This window comes from Vespula pensylvanica, chromosome 1 (genome assembly GCF_014466175.1).
Source record: "Vespula pensylvanica isolate Volc-1 chromosome 1, ASM1446617v1, whole genome shotgun sequence".
NCBI lineage: Eukaryota > Metazoa > Arthropoda > Insecta > Hymenoptera > Vespidae > Vespula > Vespula pensylvanica.
In genome coordinates, this window is record NC_057685.1 from 16,136,438 (window position 1) to 16,150,695 (window position 14,258).

The following is a 14,258-nucleotide window of genomic DNA, read 5'->3' on the forward strand; positions in this document are numbered from 1 at the left end:
TAATTTAATTTCCCATTCGTCGCATTATTATTTATATCCCTGTATATTCCAAAAAGGCTATACTTTCTTAACTCGAGAATACGAGCTAAGGAAGGATCACCGTTCGTCGAGTTCGAATTCGAATTCGTCGCCATTTACAAGCTTATCTCCGAGCTAATCTTTCACGTAATATTTTTTCTTCTTCTTTTTCCTTTTTTGTTTTTTTTTCTTTTATTATTATTATTATTATTATTATTATTATTATTATTATTATTATTATTATTTTTCCTTTTAAAAAATCAGCTTAAAAGCTAGAAAAGATTGTATCGCCGAAGCTCCTTTTATCATTTTTATAATAATCTCGCAGGAACTTGATAAAGTAAGGTTAATCTAAAGCGAACGCTTTCCTTTGCATCCCTAAACTATTTATCTATTATTTTTATTTATCTTCGCTAAGCACGATGAAGGCGAACTCGTGTCTTTCGAAAAATGCGAAATAATTTAACGATTTTTGCTACTAGGCACGTGACACATCGACGGTAAAAACGGTCATACATTTTTTTCCAGATTAATTTTCTCACCTTACGCGAAATAAGAAGATCTTCGCGTTTATCTAAGCTAATTTTTCATTGTGACATTATGGCGAAAGTAAGAGTTTACCAAACGATCGTTTACGGGGTGAAAGTAAAGATCCGATCGTCACGGCATATCACGAGATACACTATTTATACACGTATATATTATATACCTTTTTATTTTATTTTTTTTTTATTTTTTTTCTTCTTCTTCTTCTTCTTCTTCATCATTTTTAATAAGGGCAGTTGCTCAGACTTATATCTTGACGGGATTGTAATATGGATTATTCCGAGTTCGAACGCGATTTCATTAAACCCTTCGTGTAACGACATTATTTTTTGCAAGAGGATTGATCGATTTTATATATATATATATATATATATATATATATATATATATATATGTATATATATACACATATATATACATATACATATATATATATATATTCTTTCGATGCACAAAGGGTTCCTACAAATTGACTTTGGCGTGGGCGAAACTGAACGGAATAACAAAGTTTTCCTTTTCTTTTTTTTTCCCCGATAAATTTACATACTTTCTTTTTTAAGAGAGGTACGACAAAATCCAACGTTATTTTCAAGAATAAAGAACGATAAATATGTTAACAATAATAATAACAAGTAGTAATAATAATAAGAATAAGAAAATGAGATCTTTTTCGCGTTACCATCAATCGAATTTATTTCCATTGACGGTGGAAATAATATATACATAATGTAATATACGTATGTCGCGGGCTGACGCGTTCTAACGATTTTAAAACAGAAAATACGTTTCTCAGTTGTCCATCGGAGAAACGTTAAGTACGCAAATCCCATTAGAAAAATTACGATACGAGAAATATACACTTACGTCGCTACATCTCGGTTAACTTTATGATTATGTTGTTATTCGTGTCTTCTCTCGAGTATAGTGTATATATTATTTATATGTATATATGTATATGGATGTCATATCTCAACTCGCTCAATGTTTAGTTCACTTTTTTAAGCATTCTTTAGAGATGTTCGATTAAATGCATGACGAATACCTTCGTTCTTTTTCTCTTTTTTTTTTTTTTTAATATTTTTTTTTTTCTTGGAACACAAAGAGTGGACCGCAACTTGAACAACGTACGACGAAGGGAAGGCAATCCTTGATTGGTCGATCATTGACTACCCTTGCCGAATTAGTGCGTTACTTTCTTTCCTTTTTTTTTCGTCGAAAAAGAAATTTCACTCACGAACATTGACGAATATGACGACTTACAGTCGCGTATTAAAAATGAATTCTTTTTCGACTTTTTTGAAAGGAAGAAAAAACAACGCTCTTTAATCTCAAATTATCTTAAATCATCGACGTATCGTTTCTCTGTCCGAGCCATTCTACGTCAATCGATAAGATTTTCAATCGATTTCGAAAGTTAAACTTGCCAACTTTAGTGGACTCCATGTTTTGATTGAATCTAATTTTATCTACATAAATCATTCTAAATTGATGAGTATTCTGAAATAACAGCTGACTGCATTTATGATTTAACGATGAAATGTTTATGACTTCAAATGCAAGGAAACGATTTATTTATGCAGTTTATAAATTATCCCCGTTATTTCATAAACTAAATTATTGATAGATATTAGGCTTAGGCCCCTGCGTGCTTACTATTATTATCTTTAATAATATTATAGACTTATTCAATTCTGTTTAGCTTACAATTAACTGATCTACTTTATTTTAATTTTTTCACCTGAATTATTGTGAAATTGTAAATGTCTGTCGATTTAATTGAGCTGCGTAAAAATAATATTATCTAATTTCAAAGTCTCATCAGTTTAGAACTAATCGGAATAAAATTTCGATAAACTTTCGTGGAAGAGAAATAGCTTTATATTCATTGGTGTGAAAAATACAAAGTTGAGAATTTAATAATAATTTCGTTAATATTGCATCGTTTGACGTAGAACGATTCGGTTTATATACCAATGGGAATACGAGCATGCCGATAATAGATCGATATATCAGAAACGTACGTTTTTCCACGTTGGACCCGAAACCATAATAATAATCAAGTAAAACGCCAATTGGTCGGAAACGAAGATAGTATTACACGTTAGATCCGTAATACTAACAGAGAAAATTGAGTAATAAATCATTAGATGATCGAATATAGTAACGTTAATTGTTAAATGAATTATTTTTTTATGTGCTTCGTCGTCGTCGTAATTTTCTTTTCCCTTTTTAATTCTATCATTCTTTTTCAATTTAGCAAAAAACGATAAAATGGAGAACGAACGATTTTCAAGCTCGCTTTGATAAGCCTTCAAGCTTCTTTTCAAACGAGACTGTGCTCGCGTGAGTCGAAACGATGAGTGTAAAGAATAGATGAGCTCGTTCCTGGTGATGTCAATGAGGATGCTGTGTTCGAGCACGTCGGCGACGAAGGCATTGCCTTCTTCGAGGCTGACAATACCTAGGTATTTCGAACTTGTTTCGAACTCGGTTTGTTGTTCTCCAAGCTTGAGGCCGGCCTTCCTACGAGGTCCTCCAATTCGTCCGGTGTTAGGACAGTGAAATCTCTGAGAGAATAATTCACCAAAAATGGTAACAAGTTAAAAATAATATAACACTAATCAATCTAACGAAATTTGCGAAAAGTGAAAATTCTCTTACACGTTGTTTTAATTACGTGTAATGACATATGTATGTATTTGACACATTGTTAATAATTAACATGGATTTTCTAATAATTTGATTTTTATCGAATAACTATTGTCTAAGGCTCACCTGTTTTGAGAAAGAAGTTTGTCTATGCTGGTGATACTTCGCTGATGTGTACCGTCCTTTTGGGCTGCCTTTTGTCTTCTGATACAGAGAGCTCGAAGAGGCGCCAATAAAACACCAACTACGAGAAGACCGCATCCAGCCGCTATCAATACAGCTGAATTTTGTGCGGCTTCGGCTCCCGGTGCAAGCTGAACTAAGCCGACGACGAGCACGACGGCTCCAAAAAGTAAAGATCCCACAACAACGTGGAGAGAATTTACCTGTAAATATTTCCAACGAATTTTCTCTAAAATATATAATATATATGACGTATATTTATATATAATGATACCGGTGATGTAGTGACGATATAACAAATGCAAGTAATATGTATGAGTTGTGAATCTTTCTATCTCAGTTAACTGAAATAAAAAATTAAATAAAAGAATATTTTATATTAACAATATATAAATTAAGAACATTATAAATTTTATCTCTGTAAAAGAGAAAATCTTATACACACACGAAGTAATTACATTACGAGAACTTTTACTCGACCCTACAAAAGCACGGATCAACATTTTCCCTGTTATTGATCTACCCTTTAAACTTTGTTACGAACCAGCATAATTGGTACTTTCTTCCGGACGTGAGATCATGTATGATTTATAAAACAACGTTGTTTTAATTAACTAATTATAGATACATATATACATATATATTCATATATGGGCTTATTAAATCCTTTTTATTCCGTTTGAAAAATCTGGTGACTTCTATCTTAATTTTTACTTATAATTTGAGGATATCTCTTATCAAGAAAGAGACAAGAGTTACTCTTGTAACTCTCTCGAGGGATCAATTTCGTTCCACGTACTCAAGAGAGCGTTTTATAGCTATCTCGATACGAACAGCACTTTGTCGCGTTCCTCGCTCGGCTGCTCCTCCAGCATCGGATTTCTCCTTCGACTTTTCGTTATCGAGTACCAAGGTCAAGGTCATTGGATTTTATCCAAAATATAGATCGCCAATGTGAACGAGCTCAACTCGTTGAACATCGCGTGCGAAAGCTAGTTTAAATTTACACTTCATCGGTATTATCCTACGAAGCTAAGCCATTTATAATGGGAGATTAATTTTATTTGTTTTAATTAGAAGAGTCCTGTGCACCGTAGGAGACAATATGGATAATTTAATCGAATTACCTACCGCGAATAATTATGAGCGATTGCAAAAAAATACGGGAGGCATTAATCGACTAAAAAATTTCTTTTCAAATGTCGATTAATAATTTCCGCCATACCAAATGAAAAAGTTTTTATTAAAATCGCCCTATATTCCGTACGTTTAAATTGCATGAGAATTCTACCATCCCTTCCTTCCTCAACGCCTACGAGGATCGAATGACGTCACGAAAATCTTGCGTCCCTTCGAATACCCCATCGTCAATAACATGAAATTACTATAACGTAGTAATCGAATATCGATCGACTCATGGTGTTGCTTTTTTTAAACTTACAACAAAAAGATTATATCCTACAAGATTTAAACCCTTCGAACGTGTTGCAAATACTTGATAATTTATTTTTAGAGAAAGTAAATATATACATATATATATATGTGTGTATAATATATTTATTTTAGGGGACAATTATTGAATTAATTTCTCATCGAAAATATAAAGGAGAAAAATAATCTATTAAAATCATTCGAACGATTGTTCAGTCTAATAATAATTCTTTTGTATTCTTGAGACGTATAATTTTATCTTCTTTCGATAAACTTTCCCATCCAACAAATAACAAGAAATGTATAATTATATTAGAAATTCCTAAATTCGAAACAAATTAAAATCGATAATGAAATTAAGAAATGAAGGAGAGAAGAAGCAAAAATAATGCAACGAAGAATTAATATTTTCCTCGGATTAATATGGTGAGCTTCAAAAACCTTGACTATAACATTATGCCAAAGAATTTTATTTTTGAGTATAAATAAAGCTCTCTTGTTTTTAAGCTTACACCCACGATCGTGAATGCCCTTCTGTTATTTTTAACCTTTACAATCATGGGTCTATTATTTTCGCTATTAAAAAGAGAGAGAGAGGGAGAGAGAGAGAGAGAGAGAGAGAGAGAAAGAATAAAAAATAAGATAGAGAGAAAGAGCTTTGAAATAATTATTGTTAACATCTAGGAGGATCCAAATGAGATCCACTTTAATTTAATTTTCGTCGAATATTAGAATTCAATTAATTTTTCATTACAATTATTTAACTTGGTCAGATATAATTGAATATATTTATTTCTACCGTTATGAATAGTTTCTGAATTTCATACGTGTGTGGGTGTAAAATTAATTAAAATATTCTCGTCCTTTGATAAAGACTATATTGCTATTTCGAATAACAAGAAGGAATGTTCCTTCTACTTACCTTTCCACAAAAATAATATTCAGGTGGCTCTTTGTCGACCAATGCTAAGACTGCCTCGCTTTCTGCCAATGGACTTCCCGGTTGGCTGTTTCCTATTCTTGTTCCCTTCTCTTGATAATAAGTTTTGTGGAAGACCTTTACAGATGGAACTGGTAATGCCGTAATCATCCTGTAAATACGATAATTATTATTGGAATACGTTTAGGAGTCTGTTCATTTTGTTTCTCAAGGAAGAGTAATTTAACGAGAATAAATGTCGATAAAACCAATATAAATGACAATTATTTCATTATATTACAATTGTTTAATTCCTTTTCCACTTTGTGTGGGTTTGTATTATTCTGATATTATTTAGTTTAAACTAATCTTTTCGTATTATATAATTTGTAAAAAAAAGAAAAGGATCTGTTTCGTTTTAAAGAAATTTTTTAACTTTTCTTTTGTATAGATAATATTTAATTGTACTATGTTTCACATAATGATATATATATATATATATATATATATATATATACATATACATATATATATATATGTATATGTATATGTATGAAATAATAAATAAATAATGATTAGCCGTAGATTGTTCAGAAACTGATTAACGACGTTGTGCTAAGGAAAATTTGGCATAAATTATAAAGGAATATATCTCGTTCACATTTCGATTCGAAATATGTAGCTTGAAATAATAGAACCTACAAGCAAGGTGTAAATCATCCAGGGTTATCGAAGAGCTGCACGCTCGACGTGGAAAGTGGAACAGCTTTAACGGATGCACGAGCAAGTAGGGGGCTTTACTAAGGAGGGTAGAATCTTTAGTTTCACTCTGATGACTTTGTTTCGCGGGTTATATTCCAAAATGTTACGTGTTCTGTTTCGATCAATGCTATTATATACGAAGTCGATTATAATGTTATCTAACATACTTATCGTTAGAATTCTTTTGGTTCATCAGAGAAAATGTCATCGGCGGACTTCCTTGCGTGAAACGATTTTATAAGGGTAAAAAGAATATATCTTTCCGATCGAACTATTTTGTATCGCTGCACGTGACATCGGAAAAGGTCAAAGAAACAGTGTCGAGTCTTTGATACATGCATAGATATGAAGAGGCGAACGTTACATCTCGATATTCCTTTCTGGATTTTCTCAAACCTCAACGTTCTACATTTTAGATTTTTATGGCAACGTAGGCGTCTTCTCAATTTTATTATTCTTTTTTGCATATTCGTTTCCTTCCATTATCTCTTTCATATTATTCTCTGTACACTTTCTATTCTGTGGTAGTCTCGTTAGTAAATCATTGTTATTACGCGAAAAAAAAAAGAGTGGGAGACTTTGAGAGACATACATTTTTTTTACAAATTTTTGTTTCAAATTTAACAGAAAAAGGAAAAGAAAAAGAAAGTATATAGACAAAGCAAAAATAAAAATTCCAATGCAACTAAAAAATATCGCGGAATCGAACCCAACAATATACAATTTAGTTATACAATACAATCTCAACGTTATTCTCGTACTACAAATAAATCTAATGAAGCTAAAAAAAGAACTAAATAAATCAAGCTGTCGTAGAACTCTTTGCAGCTTCCCGAATCAATAGCTACGAATCTTCCCAGCGATGATTACTTTTTCCGATAATAAATCGAGGTCCGTGCATCTAAGAAAGGAAAAGAAGAAAGTATGCATCGAGTTATCGACCTTCTCCCTTCGAAGGAGGCAACGGGTCGAGGATATCGATGAATACACGATGAAAGCATCGTAAGAATTGCTCATCGATCGAAATAGATTTTCCTAGTCGTGTCCTTGAATTAATTTCGCCATCCCAGTTGCGTCGCAAAATCTCTCCCTCTCTCTCTCTCTCTCTCTTTTACTCTCTCCTTATCTCTCTCTCTCTCTTTTACCCTCGGGTAACTTTTTCTTTTCTTTTCTTTTCTTTCTTTCTTTCTCTTTTATATACGTATGTTCCTTTATAGAGGAAACAAAGGAAGAGCTTGTTGTTGTCAGGGCTACTAGGTGCCGGTTGACAAGGCATCATCATATACAAGGCACGTGGATCGGTCTATTATGTTGAAAGTGCAGGCAGCAAGTGTGAGTGTTACTCGTTTAGTATGTGTCGTTACTTGTCGAGTTAGAGTAGGTTGTGGCCGGTGTGATGTGGGTAGTGATGGTGTTGGTAGCACTGATGTTGCTGCTGCTGCTGTTGCTGCTGCTGCTGCTGCTGCTAGCACTGCTAGTGGTGGTGCTGGTGGTGCTGGTAGTGGTGATGATGGTAGTGGTGGTGGTGGTGGTGGTGTGGTAGTGGTGGTGGCCTAGATATATTCTCGGGGCCAGCGGACGTTGCACCTCGGTTATCGAACAGCCAGGGCACACAAGGGGTGCAGCTGCACTGTCAGAAAACTATCGCTGCGCTCTCGTCCTTCCACCACTCGCCTCATTCTCATCGATCGTTCTCTTTCCAGTCTCTTAACGAGACCACCTTACCCCTTCCCTTCATCCCTCTCTTTCTTTCTTTCTTTCTCTTACTCTTTCTCTTACTTTTCTTCACTTTTTCTTTCTCTTTCCATTTTCTCGAAACTCGACCTTCTCCGAACGATACTCTTGTACTTTTGATTGATCGACAAATGTTGTCTGATAATGTGATCGTTCATCTATTACATTGCGATCGAATGTACTATCTCTAATTTGGAATAAATACTGATCTAGTGTATTCGACGATCTCGCTGTTATAGCGTTGGCTATATCGGTTTTACTCAACGTTACAAAACCCCTTACACCCTTTGAACAAGATAAATGATATATTCGGCACAAACATTAATCACATTTTTTTTCTACTTTATTTTTACGAATCAGCTGTCGTGGTACGTCGATTAATCGAAGGACTTCTTAAGTACGCAAAGTCGTTACGTACTGCGAAGTGTCGATCCTGTGTAACAATAATAGCATCGAGTACGAGACTCGCGTTGTTTTCTGAAGGCTTTTCGATGATAGACAGTTCATCGTTATTTTTCCGTTCTTTTTATAAATTTTTCTTTTGTTTTTCTTTTTAACAGGTATTTTGTTACATCTTCCAGATTATTGTTTATCGTATTAAAAATACGTACGAAGGACGAGTTGAGAAGAAAGATAAAGGAATTATTTATTGTAATGACGAATAAACGCGTTATTTCCGATTAACATGCAAATTCTTTACGTATATGTATATATGTCTATATACGTGTGTGCGTGTATACGCTTGTCACGAGAGATCTAGTTGCTGCCATTGTAAGATTCAAGAGCACGATTATAACGCGAACGCGTTAGCCTTGAGTTCAACCCTTTTAATATCTCGAACAAATGTATCGATTCTTCGAAATTATAATTATGCGTGTAAAAAAATAATATTGTTCAATAAAATTTGTCGTTACAGAATATTACAAGTAAAATATTATTTTTCTTTCCTTTTTAAAACTGATTGACTTTCATCTAATTAATTATACTTTTATAACGTAGACCATGATAATTAAGAAAAATATTGCGTGTTTTATAGAAGGATAGAAGAAAAAAAAAACAGAAAAAGGAAGAAAAATACAAACGTCGTATGTGTCATCGGAGATCGTTAAGTGCAATTTCTTTCAAACGATCCAATGAACTTCATTAGAGTTCCATTCCGTTAGATTTACATTTGTGGAGGCGTCAATGACAAACTTTATGTTCCGCGTGAACTCCATTGTATGCACTGATAAAAAACTGTACGCGACAAGACGTACGTGCAAGTACAGTATTTATTTAAGCATGACGCACGTAGAGATATATATGTATATATACGTGTATATATACATACATACTTCTAAGTACATGTGTAGGTGTTTCCTCACGTTCCGCACAATTACGAATTGCATTCACGTATACACAACTGTCGAAGAATATCAATGATAATCTGTCAAAGAATATCATGAATTAATTCCCATGATCCTTGTCTCATAGTAACATGAAATATTCTTCCTCTCTCCCTATCGTTTAAAGAATTCAAATGATAAAATTATTAGATCGTTAAGTGAAACAATGATAAATTTTCCTAAGCATAAAAAGAAAGAGAAGATATTTTTGGTAATATTTAGAAGGGGAGTCCTTAAAATTATCTACTGTCTGGAATCTAAGGATACTTCATTCGGTCGTTATATTAAAAAGCATTTATTTGCTCGACACGAAATATTTCAAGTCTTTTTCTAACAATGTAAGAGTCCTTCTAAAATACTCTCTGTCTCTCTTTCTCTTTCTATCTCTCTCTCTATCTCTTCTAGACTACTAGTAAATTCCATCAAACATACTATGTCCTTCGTTCTATAGATTTTCAACGTTACTGATTTTCGATTCACACTAAAACGAGCTTCGTAAGGAGTCGGTTACGTGTACGTCATGTCGACGACGACGACACGACGACGACGACAACGACGACGACGACGACGACGACGAAGAGGTAACCTTTATTGCACGGAAAGGCGTAAAGTGGGACAGTGGCCTGGTTCCCGGTGTCATGGCTGCAGCTGCATGTGCACCACCAAACGCAGAGAGAGAGAGAGAGAGAGAGAGAGTAGTAGTAGAGGCCGGCTATAGACACACCACAAGGTGCAACCAGTTCGCTGCTCCCTAAGCTTTGGATCTCCGCCAAGAGAGCTTTGAGAGTCCGAGAAAGTGCGGAGAAAGAAGAGACTGGATTAGAGCTCATACTTCGTATTAAAAACGTGTCCCTCTTTCCATACTAGTTAGGTAGACACGTACATATGTATATGCAAAAGTATAACATTTGTCGTTAATTAATCCCTCATCTTTTCTTCTTTTTTCTTCTTTTTTTCATTATTTTCTTTTCGATTTTCTTCTTTTTTCTTCTTTTTTCCTTTTTTCTTCTTTTTCTTTTTTTTTATGAGCTCACGAAGAATTAGCAAGAGGAAGTAGCATTCGGTAGCAGTCTGACGTGACTTATCATCTACCAGGAGAATCTAAAGCCTTTTGTCTGAATTCTGCCTTTCGGCGAGTCGTTATACTCAGATTGAACGACGCGAGAATGAATTCAAAGAAACAAAGAAAGAGAAAAAGAGAGAGAAAGAATGATTGCAAAGCCGAATAGGGAATAACGCGAAACAGTCGTAAAGTACCTCAACCTACCTCACAGAAAGCTTAATTTCACGTAGTAACTCGAATAATTTAACGTTGACCTATCTCTTCTCAAGAAATCGATTTAAAAACGTAAGATAAGAGATTTTAGGAACGATTAGAAATGCGTAATAGAGTAGGAATTTACAATCTGCGTGCGAGTTAACGACCCGAGTTAAAGTTCCTACGAAATTCGTCTCTTACGAAATTTCTTAGTACCTACGCCCAATTAAAGTCCCTATCGAAGGTGCAGTCTCAACGATAAAAGTAAATGGCCCGGGGTATTATTTATGCAAATACGTGACTTCGCATGGCGCATGCAAGTCAGGTTTTATCGAAGGCGGCACGACATCAAGGTGGTTCACCTTTTCGCCGGGAGGATGCCAAGCTGCATCCTTGGCTCTTTCGTGCTGAGCATGGAAATAATAAATCAGCGTGAACCTCGTGGAAGGATCCATTTCGAAGTAACGTAATTTTCTATTCCTTTGTAAAACTATTTTTCATACTATCTTTTACTTTTCTTTTTTTTATTTTAAATGAAATACGAGCAAATGTAAAAGACATAATCTTTTTTTCTTCTTGGAAGGGCTGATATCATTTTCTATTCTTTTTCTTTTTATTTTTTACGACCATTCTCCCGCATAATGAATCTATGGAAAAGACCTATTTATCGACCAATTCGGAATACCAGAGCACTCGAAAAGGGAACAACGACGATTTATGGAAACGTCTTCGCTCCAGAGCCTCCCCTACGTACGTTGACTCACGGTCGACGTTCCTACTAAATGCGATTGCGACTTTGACTTGGCTGTCTTCCAGAGACGTCCAGCTATATCGGACGAGATGGATTTGGTAATCGGGGTCGCTGCACCCCTACGTATTCGTTCTATATACTTTAGATTATATTATCTCTATATTTATACATATATCTACATATATTATTCGTATATCTAAGAATCTTATCAAACAAAGTCTATCTTTGAAAACTTTCTAACTTTTGATTTTGTGCGATAGGAAATTTTCATCTCGTCTGATATAGAAGATATTTTGTAAAATGGAATGCATCAGGTTTATTATTAAATCTAAAATAGTTTATTGCCATAACAATTCCATGATCAAAATATCGAGATAAACTCAGGGAATGTTATTATTTCACAATTGGTCTATGGGGATTCGCGATGCACGTGATGAAAACTAGAGTTCCTAGACCGGTTCATTAAAACTTTCAGATAAATGGGTCACTATAGGTCATCCAACAATATCTCGCGAACCCGCGACGAGTAAGCGATCAACAACTGGGTCGCTCGATCGTTGAGAAAAGATCGGGAAGCGATTGGAGATAAAAAATCGATTGGATTAACGTTCTGAATTTGAGAAATCTTTCGTTTTTTTTAAGTCTTCAATGCCAACCTACGTAATATCGTGAACACGAATTACGAGAAACGAAGAAATGCAAAAATATACGATAGCCTTCTTCGAATAATTTTAACGAGACTCGCATGTCTACGTGTAAAAGTACACAAGGCTAATGCACGCGAACGACCATCGCCACCGTCTGTTTCAATTTCTAACGAGTACCATGAGTTAAAAGAAAACATTAACCATAAGTATGTTTATATCTATACCTTTTTTTATTTTTACAGGCAACTTTAAAAACCTTATTTACATTTCGATCTAACAGCTGACAAGCCAACGACAGTATCGAACGAATACAAAAAAGAATTTCATTATGGGATAATACGAAATTACGACGACCTTATTTTTCTTAATTAAAAACTATTACCACTAATATGCCATCAATGATGTTACTTACTTTGATGTGCAAGAGCTTTTATCTCTACGTCGTGATTCCTTTTGAAATTCGCGCGTTTCACCAAGGAATGATGGTCTAAAAATTCGATGGTACTCGCATCGGACACTCCTTGATCTTCTCTTTGAACTTCCTCTTTTATTTCTTTCTTCTTAATTGTTCTCTTCTTCTTCTCTTTGTTACAAGGCAAATAAGGAAGAGAAAGATATCACGGAAAATTTCTGTCTAGCGCGCGACCGTTTTAACGGAGTGATGGTCCCGCGAATACTGAGCTTCTCGAGGTTCGCGTCCTGGTCGATAAACCACCCTTCTGCCACCCATTTGCCTCGTGCCGAAGGTACCTTCACACCGAGCCTCACCTGACTCTCCTTCTACTCCCCTCCTTCATTCCCACTCCTACATCGTTCTCTCCCTCCTTTTCGTTCTTTCCTTCCTACCTCCTTTCATCCACCACTACTTTTTCCACCACCTCTCTTTGCGTTAACGCACACAAAGACGCATTCTTACACCTTTAACCTTTCACCCTTAGTACTAGGGCTCTCAGGATTCGTTTTCTCTTCGTTTTATAGCTTTCCAGTTTCTTCCGTGAAATATTTTGTACATAGACGATGGATACACGTGCACACAATATTACGATTGATTCAGTCATTGTAAACATTCGTCACATTCCTATCGTGGACTCGTGCACCCACACGTGCAAGAAATATATAGTATAGGAATATAAACCACTACTCGAATTTACCGACCAACGTTTGATTGATTATCATATAAAGGATCAAATAATCTATTACGTCATCAATCAAACATGTTACAAATTAATTAGGAACAGGTACTCCAATTATTTGAAGTCTCCCTTTCTCTCCCTCTCTTCCTTTCTCTCTCTGTCTCTCTCTCTCTCTCTCTCTCTCTCTCTCTCTCTCTTTTGTAAAAGAGATGCAAAGAGAAGGGCCAAGTGAATAAGGGACAATGCGAACGAAGTAAACGAGAGCAACTTGGGTTCGTGCTCGACCTCGATCAACCAAGTGGATCGTCCCTTCGTGTTACAACGTAAAACGCCATCCACCCCGAGAAAAATGAAGAAAATCAAGGAACAACCTCGGGTCGTCTGCGATTGCTGACCTTCGACCTCGACTACCAATTAATTATATCGACTGGCTGCTACATGTAAAAGTATTGCGAAATGATGTCTAACTTCTTGAAAATAGTTGATGGAAGCACAAATAAGGAGGCATGTTCACGAGTATTCATGGTTGCTAAATAATGTAAAATGCTAAGTTGAGAATATTTTACATTAACTATTATAGTTAAACATTCCCATATGTGTACAAATCAGTTTCGGATTTATATCATTGAAAATTCATTTGACATAATCAATAGAATAGATCGAATAATTTTATTTATTAAATTGATTAAATTAGAAATTAGAAATTTGTTAAATATACAATTTGGACGATCTTGGCAAATTAGAAAGATATTTTATAAGGATGATTCAGAAAAATAAATAAATTTGTACTTACGAATAACAAACAGCATAGTTCGGCAAGAAAGGAAATTTGTATTTTTAAT

General features: G+C 34.8%; 1 protein-coding gene across 1 annotated transcript; it reads right to left on the reverse strand.

The window, feature by feature from the left end:
• Positions 1–219: 219 nt before the first annotated feature.
• On the reverse strand, positions 220–13,081 carry LOC122628750. Its single transcript, XM_043811346.1, has 4 exons — positions 12,696–13,081; positions 5,750–5,918; positions 3,340–3,599; positions 220–3,131 (listed from the first exon to the last, which is right to left on the reverse strand). The coding sequence occupies exons 2-4, from the start codon at positions 5,915–5,917 to the stop codon at positions 3,026–3,028; spliced, it is 534 nt and encodes a 177-aa protein (XP_043667281.1). The 5' UTR covers position 5,918; positions 12,696–13,081; the 3' UTR covers positions 220–3,025.
• Positions 13,082–14,258: the final 1,177 nt, after the last annotated feature.